This window comes from Chelonia mydas, chromosome 8 (assembly GCF_015237465.2).
Source record: "Chelonia mydas isolate rCheMyd1 chromosome 8, rCheMyd1.pri.v2, whole genome shotgun sequence".
Lineage (NCBI taxonomy): Eukaryota > Metazoa > Chordata > Testudines > Cheloniidae > Chelonia > Chelonia mydas.
The window spans coordinates 9,407,137-9,420,162 of NC_057854.1; the positions used below are offsets into that span (position 1 = coordinate 9,407,137).

At 39.4% G+C, this 13,026-nt stretch overlaps 1 protein-coding gene across 5 annotated transcripts in view; it reads left to right on the forward strand.

Moving 5' to 3' along the window:
* The window catches only part of FAM13B (family with sequence similarity 13 member B), a 76,614-nt gene that overhangs the window by 12,476 nt on the left and 51,112 nt on the right, over positions 1-13,026 (forward strand). For 2 of the 5 annotated variants that reach the window (XM_037906145.2, XM_037906146.2), the window contains exons 2-7: positions 2,577-2,743; positions 4,030-4,220; positions 4,711-4,923; positions 7,339-7,395; positions 9,636-9,822; positions 10,344-10,488. In XM_037906145.2, the coding sequence (XP_037762073.1) occupies positions 4,064-4,220; positions 4,711-4,923; positions 7,339-7,395; positions 9,636-9,822; positions 10,344-10,488 (759 nt within the window). In that variant the 5' untranslated portion in view covers positions 2,577-2,743; positions 4,030-4,063. Of the gene's footprint in view, positions 1-2,576; positions 2,744-4,029; positions 4,221-4,710; positions 4,924-7,253; positions 7,396-9,635; positions 9,823-10,343; positions 10,489-13,026 lie in introns of those variants that run through there. The other 3 variants (XM_037906147.2, XM_037906148.2, XM_037906150.2) reach the window with 2 other exon arrangements.

The window sequence follows — 13,026 nt, forward strand, 5'->3', positions numbered from 1 at the left end:
ATAAGGACAGAATTGAAAATGATTCATAAAATTATGGAGCCTTTCCATTATGTAGTAATATGACTGATCCCCTAACCGTTTCAGAGGTTGATCCCAGAACAGTAAAGAAAAGACTGAAGCATGGCTGAGGGAACATAATCTGAAGTTTCCTTTCTTCTTTACTAGTATTCAGAATTAAAGATCCAGTCTTCTACCGCAAATCTAGCTTTACAAAAGGAAAAGTTCTAGAAGAAAAATCATGGGGGAAGAACAGTCAATTCAGTATTAATCAAGCATAGTTTAACATATTTGGATTGTTCTAGTTGAAATTTCATAATGGATTGGGGCTGGAAAAGTGAATAAATTGGTGAAACAGTGTCTGGGTTTGAAGATAGAAACAACAAACCTGTAAGCCTGTATTTAGTAGGCTGGGGATTTAATTATTGTGTTCTTATAGAATTGCAAGCTTTTCATTTTAGACAATGTGTACTTTATATTTGAGGAATGCTTATAATGTGCATTGCATAGTGGTTTTTGTTTCATTTCACATTCAGTGACATTTTTCACTGGGTTTTCATTGTGTTTTTAGCTAGTGGCTTTTTTTTGTTTGGGGAAAATGACAGTAACTTTGCCAAATTTTACAAAATATTCCTTTTGTGCACATTACATATAAACTAAGCTGTGAACAGTTTACCATGAACAGGAATAACCACATTGTGCTGAAGGTAAACATCCTTCATTTAGCAAATGCATGGCAACTCCTATAACTTTAAAAGGTGAAAAATTGGGTTCAAATGGTCACCTAATGTATTGTTGTTTATTCCATTATGACTTTGGGAGAAAAATATGCCTTTAAAGAAGTCCTTTAATATGAACTTACTTACATAGTGATAATACCTTTATATGGATAACACTCCTTAAGGGGAAAAAAAGTTCTTAACCTGTGTAACATGGCATTTAAAAATGTCCATAAAATACTTACTTGGTAAAGGATTATTGTTGAGTGGACTGCTTTTCAAACCTTTTCATATTATTTGGGTTAAAGTGGAAAGGAACTTTTTGAGCTGGCTTTCAGAAACACACATTCACTTTCATATGGTGCTATAAGGAGATGTGTGCAGAGCTTGGAAAAACTGCTAGTTAGTGGTGTGTGGGAAACTTTCCCTGGTGAATGAAGGTGCTGAAGCCATCAGTTTCTGCAGAGCTAAGCTTCCATTTAAAAATATTCCCCTAGCCTATCTACTTGAGAGAATCTACTTTATTGCAAATTGAAACTTATGTTTCTGAGGTTAGACAGCTCCAGCATCTCTGCTGCTGCTCATTGCTTTGCTAAATACCAATAGAGTAAAATTATCAAGACCTAGTGATTCACTGTCAAGAATCATGACAGTCAAGCTGCTGCTTGGGAAAGCTGAACAGCAGCAGAGACAGACTTTAAAAGAAAAAAGATCCATAAAATGAAGGCTATAGGAGGAGAATAGTGGAGGACCCTGATCTTTCTCCAGCAGCTAAGAAACAGAGGTGGGGGATGGGAAGAAGGGTTGAATGCCTTCCCCTTTTAGAAGGTGGAGGGAAGTGGAGATTTAAATGCATGTATTTAAAAGCCAGAAGCAGATATGAAAGATGGACTTTCTAAGCATGGGTGTAAAGCCTCACTTTTCCAAGCCGTGCACAGACTGGGCTGGATGTCTTCCAATGCATTGTCCTTGTACCTACGTGGTCTGTGCTCACTAATCCTGTTTTTCATATTTACTTCGGCTGGTAGGTTTAGTCCTTCAGCTAGGAGGTGTCTGGCACATATGTAGCACTGTCTGTAATGCTCACTGCATCCATATTGTCTCTGGTTACTTGTGCTGTGCACTGTACTAGCATATAATAAAAAAAAATTCCCTTCCCTCAAATTTACAGTCAAAGTGCTTCTGACTTCAGTGGGTTTAACTGAAGGTGAAGACCTCCTCTACACAGGGAAATTGACCGGCATAGCTATTGCAGAATAAGCGATCTAGCAATTTAATAATGTAGCTATTTTGGAATAGCTCCCTGTGTGGACACTGTTCAGGAAGAAAAGTGACCCTTATTCTGGAATAATTATTCCGCTTTGTGAATGGAGTAATTATTTGGAATAAATCAGTTTTAATCCTGAACAGTGTGTCCACATGAAGAGCTATCCTGGAATACCTATATCTGAGTAGGCAAGACCTAACTCAAAATCTCAGTTATTGGTTTTTAAAACGGGGGTCAATTCTGATGTGTGCTTTATAACACATGACTCTCAAATGTTTACACCTCGGTGATTAGTGCATAAGAAAAAATGAATGTTTTAGATAATGGGATTTTTAAACTTCAATTTCATGATTATTAAAGCTAATTAAAACTTCATGATTAAGCTTTGATTAACTACTGTGTAAACAAAATGGATTATGCATGTCTGAGTGTTGCTGCATGTGAGCCAGGTTGGAGGAAGCATTAAGTTGGTTCTTAAGTCACATTTGTTTTTTATTGACCCCGAGAATCTTTCAAAACTAATATTTAGACTTGCAAGTATTTTTAAAAAAAATAAAACATGAAGGACCTTACAATATTTTTCATATTTTTAGATTAACTGCTGAAGTACTGATCGAATTCTGCTCTTCTTCAATGAGGAACTACCGGCTGATCTTCTGCCATAATCTCAAACAACCGTAAATGACAAAAGAATGCTTGGTCAGTGAGGGCAGCTGGCGTAGAAAATATTTTTTAAACTTGGGTGTTTAAGTACTCTGAGGTAAGTTTCCTTACACTGCTGTTAAGTCTTGCTTTTTTAAAATTGAAGTAGGAAAGTTTGTGGATTCTGATCTGCCTGGTGCATTGCAGTTTGACAATCCACTCATAAATTAAGGATAATCCACTTGCATGTAAAACATACTTTTAGTAATAGTCTGTGTATATATAGTATTTTCCAATGGGCACTTGAGTGGCCACCTGAGTCTAACCAAGCATATTTTTTCTTTTGCTGTTCTTTCTCCAGAAGAGGGCAACTTCCTCTGTTATAACAAAAGTAGCTTATTTTGAGACAGCTCTGAAATAGTATGCACCTATTTTATATACATCTTTACTAGTACTTCGTAGTGTACTTTTAAGACACCATCCTTCTGTGCCTGTATTGATCAATGACTCAACTTAAGAAGCTGGATCAGTAGCTGCTTCCTAGGGTTGAATTACACTGCCTCCACAACATTTTCAATCCCTCTTAGATCACTGGTGGAGCAAAGATCAGCAAGCAGTTTTCTGCGTGGTAGGAAGAATGCTACTACTAGGTCACTGGTCAACCTGAGAGATTTTTCATGGGAATTTTCAATAAAAATATTTTAAGAGCGAGACAGGCATTAAAAGTTTATTTAGAAATTGGTTTAAACATTAAAGTCTTTTGCAAATACATTTCATGGACGCTGAGTTGCATAGGCTGCGGTGTTTTCAGATTCCGTAGAAATTCTGGTGGTATTGCAGCTGTAGAACACCAGATTTTAGCTTTTCACATAGCTCCATCTTGCATAGTTATGTTGACAGAACAGAACTCGACAAGACTATTTTATACCAGCAGTTTTTGGTAGTCTCGTTCATCTGTGTTCCTCTTCATCAAGTTTGGTGCATGGAAGTTCAATTTAATATACTCAGAAAATTATCTCCGGTGGATTGTCCAAAGCTTACTAAGAAGCTCAGTTAGAAATAGGGTGGGGAAAATCAGACTCTCTAAAGCAAGTTGACCATTACTTGAATAATTGTCCAGTAACTGGAATTTTGCTGAATGTCAACCAGCTTTGCTGCTGATTTATCTGATTTGATCAAAACATATCTACAGAAGGGATCAAGAGGAACAATCCCCATATGTTCTACTGTGCTTGGATTAATGAGCCTAATGAAAATGTTTCATACTTGTGATCCAACAGAGGTTGGAAAGTATTTAAATGCTAATGAACATACATACATACATGTAAAATATCAGTGTCATTTTCTTAGTCTTCTAGCCCCATCATAAACATTGTCTTAGTTTTAATTCCTTTCATTTGACAGAAAAGACAGCTTTGATTTTTGGCTGCAAAAAGATATGAGGAAGAGCTCCTCCCCTTCCTTGAGTAACTGCAACTCTGTTCTAGCTAACAAAATATTTGGAATTCCACTTGATGAGCTGCAGCAAGAAGGGCAACCAGACAATGAGGTTCCATTCATAGTCCGCCATGTTGTGGACTATATTGAGGAACATGGTATGTATTTATCTACTGTATTTTAAATCAGGAACATGTCTTAATTGATTTTAATTAGCATTACTGTTTTTATATTTTATTCTTGCCTTGAGAAACTACGTTTTCATGGGTCAAACTTTTTTTTAGTTTCTAATTTCCGTGTTGTGTGTTTCACTCCTTTACTTCTGCAGTTACCTTTGATTCAATCACAGTATTTAGAAGAAATGATAACCAACCAAGTACAGTACTTTGTAGGAAATTATCTTTTTGGGCTGGAGAATATTTTATCTGGCTATTATACTTTCAAATAAGGTACAGGCATGTTTGGGGGTTGGGTTTCAGAGAAATTCTACGAAATAACTTGCTTTGCCATGATCTTGTAAAATGCATGTGTTTAATCTTGAATCTACAATTATCAATTGTAATTCATAAAAATGATGGATTTATAGTAAACATCAGATAAACCAAGAGTTGGGACTGAATTTATTTTTGCAACTTTCTACTGATTTAGGAGGTCTGGAACAAGAAGGACTTTTTCAAGTCAATGGGAATGCTGAGACAGTGGAGTGGCTTCGGAAAAGATATGATAATGGAGAAGACGTGGACTTGGTTAAAGAAGCAGATGTACCCTCAGCTATTAGCCTTCTTAGATTTTTTCTTCAAGAACTTCCAGAGCCGGTGATCCCAGGCAGCTTGCATATTCATTTGATGCAACTTTCTCAAGGTAATGAGAATTATTTTGAATAGGAATTGGGAGGTAACAAGTGGCTTTAAGGCATCATTCAGTAAATCAAAAAGTTTAAGTGATTCCAAGACTTTCCTTTAGTGTTCTATATGTATATAGATACACTTTTATTTTGAATACAATTCTCCCTTCCAAGTAAATAGGCTCTGTTCAAATAACTATTTATGGGCTGAGAGATGGAATTCACCAGTTGCTTGCAGGCAGACAGTTAAGCAGCTGGATAACCTCCATATCAACCTTTTTCCAAGCCCCCTATCATCCTGTGCATGGATTTGTGGGATGTTGGATATGCAAGTTTGGGCAGGGCTACTGGATCCAAACAGCCCACTCCATCATGATCAACTGAGAATCAGGATGGAACCCTTTTCTCTTCTCCCCATCCCCGCTTCCTTCCTACTTATTGCATGTGGTTTGACCATGCTCTTGATTCAGGGCTTTAGTGACAAGGAGGCGGAGTCTTGAGCAGACCTCCTTTAGTGTGAATTTTACCCTTTTAGTGTATTCTTCAGTTACATTCCATTCCTGTAGAAGGCGTGGTGGTCAGCATGTAACAGCTAATTTTGTTTTCTCTCTGCCATAGAACCCTTTTTGTTCCAATTGCCACCTATATTTGCTACCTTTTTTAATTCCCAAATTTTGTCTATATGTATCCACTCTCCTGGGTCTTGGCCTTTTGCTGTGTTGTGTAGCGTGGAGGAGTTAATTCATAACTTGACTAGTAAAAGCTTTTGTCTTGCAGCACTGCTATTAGTAACACATTGTGCGTTCCTCAAAGGGTATATAGGCATAGTTGTACCACACCTTGTAAATTAATGGGTGCTTTCTATAGTTCCCAGTGTCATCTATAGGCTTTTGACAACATTACTCACTGTTGTTTATCCTTGTTCTTTTCTGGTATGATTTTTTTTTCTCTTTTGTTTATGTATTCTGTTAGGGTAAAGTAATTTAAGTTTCCATGTTTTGAGTTTAGTGCTATGACAAGCGTAGGCTTGACAGCTTTCATGGCAGCAGCCCTACTGGTTTATAGTGGGATACAGCATGGGGCAAGGTTTTAGGTCAAGTTTCCCAGCATTGTTTTGCCCCTGTGTATCAATGCTGAAAGGTGAGACGGTAGTTCAGTTTCCATGCCTATTTAGCTGATAACCAATTCATGTTCAACGTTTTAGTGAGGGTATCTGGATAGCTGGTTAATAGAAACTGCACACCAACTCATTTCATATAGTACGCCAGTATCCCTGAGATGATAACTTTTGGCTACTAACAATCTGGGTCAGATCTGAATGGATGTCCTAAAGATGAGGCACCCATATACCATTCGTCTGAACAGCAGTCCCATAGTAATAATGAGAAACTGAGGTGGACAGCAGTAGATTAAATTTTATTTTTACGATGATTGCTATTTTGTCTCAATGTGTTTAGCTAATTTCTCACTTCACCAGATTAGCTAATGGTGAATCACATTATTTGGGAAGACTTGCGATATACCTTGTGGATTCTTATTTTATTTATATTTTTGCAAAAGAAGATTCCATAACACAGCATTTAAGTCACAGGGGAAAGATTAATGGCTGTAGTTCTGTTCTCTAATACAGCTGTCCATCCCAGTTTCTCTTTGTTACTCATCAGATTTGTAACTAATTTTTATTTCATCATGGACCAGATTTTGGAGGGATTCCACCTCACGTTATATAGTATATGGGCTATTTTCAGTTGTCATAATTCCCATGCATATATATGTTTGGGATTCTTGTATGTCTTGACCTTCCCTATTCCCCATATCTTGTGTAAACTTTTAAGGATCTGTTGTATTACAGGATATTTGGTACTTAGTTTATTTTTATATTAGTACACATGCATGAGAATTATATGTTTAAGATGAAAAAAGTGCATAATTTTGCCCTCTTTATAAATTAAAAAAAAACCCCAAGTGATTTCATGAAGCTCTTGAAAGTGTCTTTTGTTTTGTTTCCTGGATGTAACTAAATACTTACACCACTAGGAGAAACATTTAACTAGAAAGATTGATTTCCCCTTTTTCAGGTTGAAGGTTTTTAACAGCATTTTATCATGCTTTATTTACATTTTAAATGTCTAATAGACCCATATCTCTACTTAATTTCCAGGATTATAAATCAATTACAATTTAGGAAAGGAATGACTGAAATAAGTAGAGTTATCAGAAGATGTTAGTGGTTTTTGGTACATGGTTTTCTGTAGCATCCTCTATCTTGAACTGGTTCACTCTGCTCTGTAGGTTGTTATATAACTGCAAGTTATGTTTACAAGGTGTGGCATATATACCCTTTAAGGCTCGTTCTGTGCAGGCCTAATGGTGGTTCCTCGAAGGCAAGTGTCTTTACTAATTGAAGTGTGAATTTGACCCTGATGCCATAGGCCATGTGTCTCAGAAGTATGTATCCATGGACTACATTCAGAGGACTTCACTTACAGATAAGTACTTTCTCACTTCAGGTCTTTGACTGTGTCATTCAGAACTTAAATTTTAGACAGACTAACAGATTTTTTTTAAAGGGCAAAACCGGTTGTGATTTTTGTGGGAAAGTGTTTTCTTCTTTGCATTGCTCTGTTTCCTAAACTTAGTCTAAAGTGAAGTTGACTGTCTGTTATATGTTAAAAGAAAGTATTACCACTTTATTCAGCTTTGTTTTACTGCACTGATGAGATTAATTGTTCTTCTGTAGCCAGTTGCACAGGGGTTCAGATAATACAGGTTTACCACTCCCTTACCCATGGTCATTTTCCCCAAATGGAAGAATCCTACAGAATTACCAAATGGCACCACTGCACTTATGCTTTTACACAATAGTGCTTTCTGCTTTACTTTTTGATGTTTCAAACCAACATGTTTCCGTCATTTTTATTTTTTTTGTCTTGCTGACCGAGTGTCCATTCATTAACTTTCAGACAACTCCTCGATTTCCCTACCCAGAATAGAAAAGGTATAGTGGGTTTCTGTCCGAGAAGAAAGAGTACCCTGTTTTGGTCCAAGTTGTGACCAATTCTGCTGCTGCTGCTGCTCCTCCTCCTATGACTTTTCCTATCTGTAAAAGGAGTTTCCCTGACTAATCGTTCAACAATATGGAACGCTGTAGGGTTTTATATCTTGATGCTGATAATTAGTTGTTAGACTTCATGGTGATTTTAAAAATATTACAGTCTCTTGCTTTTAATTGAACTTGTTCACAAGTGTTTAATATTTAAAGAAGAATACATCTGAAGAAAGGGTAGGAGCTAGCCTGTAGAGGGGAGTTCAACTGGGTGTGTGTTCTGGGGCAAATACCTTGGAAGGTGGTGATTGGACTTGCTAGGTAGAATAACTAAGCAGCAGAGGGGAACCCCTTGGTCCAGATCATCAAATGCTTTGTTGCAGAAAGCCAGTTTACAGTAAAAAAGTGTCACCTGACAGCATCACATAAATGTAGACTAGTATGTTTCAGTGTTCTGGTGGCACCACGATATGAAGAGGAACTCTGCAGGAATATGTGAAAGTTCTTGCTGAGAGAGGCTGATATAGTAAGGAGAGAGGACAACTACAGAGACTGAATTGAGGGGGGAGGGGGGGGGAACCATAGAGAAATGTTGTATTAGTCATAAGGATGGTAGATGTAAAAGTGCCTCTGACAGGGTCAAGACTCACCACTGCTGGTGCCTCCCGCTGGTTGCTCCAGAAATTAGCTCTGTCCAGTCATGGAGCACTCTCTGGGCGTGGTGTCTTGCCCCTCGTCTGCTCTGCTGCCTTGGGACCCGCGTTGCTCCCCACTCGGCGGCGTCCTCTTCAGGACACTGCCTTCCCGCAGTGCCCACTACTCCAGCCTCACCCCCTTCCGGGGCTGGATTAACTGCAGTCTTTGGGACTTGCACCTGCCTCAGTGGCCAACCACAACCCAAAGTCTAGCCCCTTACTCAGGGGCAAGTTGTAGTCCGTATTGGCCACAGTCCTCTGTGGCCAGGTGCAGTATAAGGGAGGAAGGGGGGGGGGACCAAGGCCCGTCCGCTACTCTGGGTCCCGACCCAGGGACCCTCTAGCGGCAGCCTCTTTCTGCCCTCCTTCGTTCCCCTCTTGTCCGCCTTTCTTCCCTGGGCCGCTTCCCCTTTGGCCCCATGCGCCTTCTTGGCCCTTTGTAGCAGGGGCCGCAGCCTGAGAGGTTACGGGGCTTGAGCTCTCTCCTGCTCCCTCAATGCTGCCCAACACTGCTCTGTCCAAGGTGCTGGCTCCTTACCTCAGGAGCCCATCCTTCTCCCTCTCTAGTCAGAGAGAGACTGCCTTCTTCTCTGCTAGACAGCCTTTATATAGAGCCTCGCCCAGCCCTGATTGGCTGCCTCTTCCTTCCCCTGATTGGCCCTGCACAGGCCTTTATTGATTGGCTGCCTGTCTGTGCAGCCTCAAAAGGGCTGGAACGACCACCCCACCACAGTGACCCCACCCCATTCTTCACCCCAATTTGTGTGATGGATTTTTTTTTCCTCTTGTATTTGGAGGAGCATGGAGTCAGAAGTCCTGGTGCAGCAAATGAAATTCAAATCTTGGGGTGTCAGGTTGCAGATTGGTATATATGTTTGAATTTCAGAGGTGAAATGGCTTAGTTTTAGTCAAAATTTAAGATACATAGTAATATCAAATGTGAAAAATATCTGAACTATATTAATTTAGATTAAAATCCTTTTATTACATTTTACAGATTATAATAACGAAGATGAATTTGGAAGAAAGTTGAGGTTCCTCTTGCAGCAGCTTCCGCCTGTTAATTACAGTTTGTTAAAGTTTCTGTGTAGATTTTTAGCCAATGTAGCATCGCATCATGAAGAAATTTGGTCTGCGAGTTCTTTGGCTGCAGTCTTTGGTCCAGATGTTTTCCAGTAAGTTAATTCTACAAATTCATTCCATCCTTTATGTGACTCTGCATAATTGCTGTATTATTCTAGTTGTATCATTATTCATAAGAATATTGTCTCTTATAGTGTATTTATACAAATATTAAAAATAGTGTAAAACATATAGGGAGGGAAGTTGTTTAAATTAACTTTGATTGCATAATAGTTCCTCTGAATCAGGAAAGTGCCATTCTTTACTGTATAAAGATCGATTTTTAATTACATTAGTTACATAAGCTTGTTTTAATCAACCTTCAAGTGTAAACTATCCAAAACAAAACTGTAATGCCCCTTCTTACAATGCATCCCTTGCAGGCAGAGCTCATATGGAACATCATTGAAGTTGGGACTTAAATTGTAATTCTGTGTGTTCAGAATATGAAACAAGACTCAATGTAAAGAATAAAGAATGGCTGTCTAGTCGATCATAAAAGCCATTCACAGGAAATTTTTGAGAATTAGGTGGATTTAGTCTTTAAACTAAGATAGTTTGGAATCTTTATTAGCATTTACACAGATGTGGAGGATCTGAAAGAGCAAGAAATAGTTAGCAGAATAATGGCGGGACTTCTGGAGAACTACTATGAATTCTTTGAAAATGAAGAGGAAGATTTTTCATCTACTAATGATTTAAGTTCAATAACTGAGCAGGTGAGTATATTTAAGTGGAAGTATTCTGTCACTTTAAACTTCTGTTACAGCAGATTATTTTTCTCAAGATGTGTTGGAATAAAACTAACTTTTAATGTACTGTTGATTATAGTTTTTTTAGAGTGAATACTGTTAAAACTTGATCTCAATTCTTTATTTTTTAGTTAAGGTAGCTGTGTTTGTGAAATGATCCGTTTCACAGTTTGTATTTATAGGAGACGGGTACACCATAGAATTAGAACTAAAATAATACCTTACCCTTACAAAGAGGTGGGTCGTGTCATGTTGAATGAAAAATATAAAGCATAACTAGCTGTGGAGCAATAATGCGAAAGAGCTGGAGAGCTAATTAGCAAATGGGTTCAGAACCACAAAGTTAGTGGTTATGCTGCTAAGTGTGTGGCCTCAGTGGAACTCAGATCTGGGTTCTGTTCCTGGCTCTGCCACTGGCAAATGATTTCCCTTCTTTGTGTCTCAGTTTCCCTCTCTGTAAAATGGGGATAATGATACCTCCTTTGTAAAGTGCTTTGAGATTGAAGGATGAAAAGTGCTGTGTAAGAGTGAGGTGGTGGCATTATTTTTTTTTATTGCCCAAACTTGCAGGGCCTTATGCTCTGCTTGATGGCACTACTCTGTTTTGGATGTGACATAAATTTTGAATTTTGTATCTGATCAATTCCAAAATCTCAGGGAATGTTATAGTCATCACTGGGCAGAACCCTATTGATTTTGGAGAACATTGGAAAAATGAAAGAGGGAAATGTGGGATGTATGGAGCCCCGCTATCTGGTTAGCAGAGCTACCAGTTTCAACCACGTTTGTAATTCTTGATCGAGGGCAGCTATTAACATATTTCAACATAACAGTACTCCTCATCTTAACTCTGCCATCCTCCCAATACAGTTGACACCTTGAAAGAGAGAGAAGTCAGAAGAATAAGAGGAGCATAAGGGTGCACGCAGAGCCCCTAGCAAGGGGATTGATAATGGGAGACCTTGGTAATTGTGGGGGGGAAGGGAGGAACACAGAGCCTCTGGAATAGTAGGTGGAAGACAATGGAGGACACTGGTATAGGATGGAAGGGAGAAGTGGAGAACGGAGGGTAGGGGGAAAAGGAGGTTGCGCAGAGACACTGGCTTGAGGGTGGGAGTGCAGTGATTCCCTGAAACAGAGAGGTATGGGAGCTTGGGGTGTGTGGGCGGTGCGGGGGAGATGGAGGGATACATGAGCTTGTCCTGCAGAAGCAACAACTTGTGCAATTTCTCCTCCACCTCCACAGTTCGCATTTAAATTGTTTTTGTGCAGTTTGAATTAACATATTCCCACAGCTATTAGTCTAGGCTGTCAGTCAGACTCAGGAAGATATCCCTGCACTTTGTCTATACTTCGTTCACAGTTAGACTGTCTTTGAAAACTGGGGGCTAAAACTTTAATTTTAAAGAAAAAAAATTAAAGTCCATTACAGAATTTTTCAGCTCTTGTTGGATTCTGCAGCTCTATAATGTAATGTAATGTTCTAGAATTGAAAAATACGCCAGGCACTGATCAAGATTTTAACACAATCTAAACCTGTTTATTACTGTGGTGGTTCTTGGGGTACCCAGGACTGCAAGTCACCTTGTTAACCCTCTGCCTCCAGCGTGAGGGAGTGCGGCTTGTGTTTAACTGGTTGTCAGCTTCCTGCTTCCACCCAGCTAATCAGCCGCCCAAGCACTCTTTTCTGGGCTATGCCAGCCCTTACTTTGCCTTGCAGGTTAAGAGTAGATGCACTTCACTACCCCAAATCCCTTTGAAGCATTCCTCCTGTAGTGTACAGCCCCTTCAGAATTGAAGAGTCAGAGAAATACAGGTCTGCTGTCCCCGGAGGAACAGGAGACACACTAGCTTATATGATTCAACTCAGGATCAGCATCTTGCTTAATATCACAGCTCTTAGATAGTCTGGTCTTCACTATAAATATAAGTTTACTTTCAAATATTCAAGTGATAGTGAGTAAGAATATTGGAAACAAATGTTTACATATAAAACAATCATAACACACTTTGTAGAGACTAAACTTAACTAATAGGTTAACGTCCCCTGTCTAAAGAAGTTTTTCATCCCCAAAGTCCTCTGCAGCATTTCAGCCAAGGTTGGTGAAGATCCTGTGTTCATGAATGAAAATTCACTGCCTGTTTACTTCCTAGATGCAAGATAAAGGGGTGTGTTCTATGTCTTCTGCTTATACTCTCCAAAGTTCATTGTCTGTACTCAGAGGCAGGATAGCCACTTGTGGCTTAATTTTCCTCTGTGCTGCTTCCCTGTTGACTTTGTATGTAATGAGTTACTCCTTAGGGCATTCTGCGCCAAAAAATAAAAATACGGTGCACAGGTACGCCCGGTGTGGGCACAGGTACACCTCCGTGCCAGGTACACCCGGTGTGGGCAGGCAGGCTCAGCAAGGCAGGATCCAAGTGTGGAGGGGTTTAGTGTGTGGGGGAATCCAGGTGTGGGTTGAGAGGGTTCTGAGCAGGCGGCTCAGGTGGGGATCCAGGTGC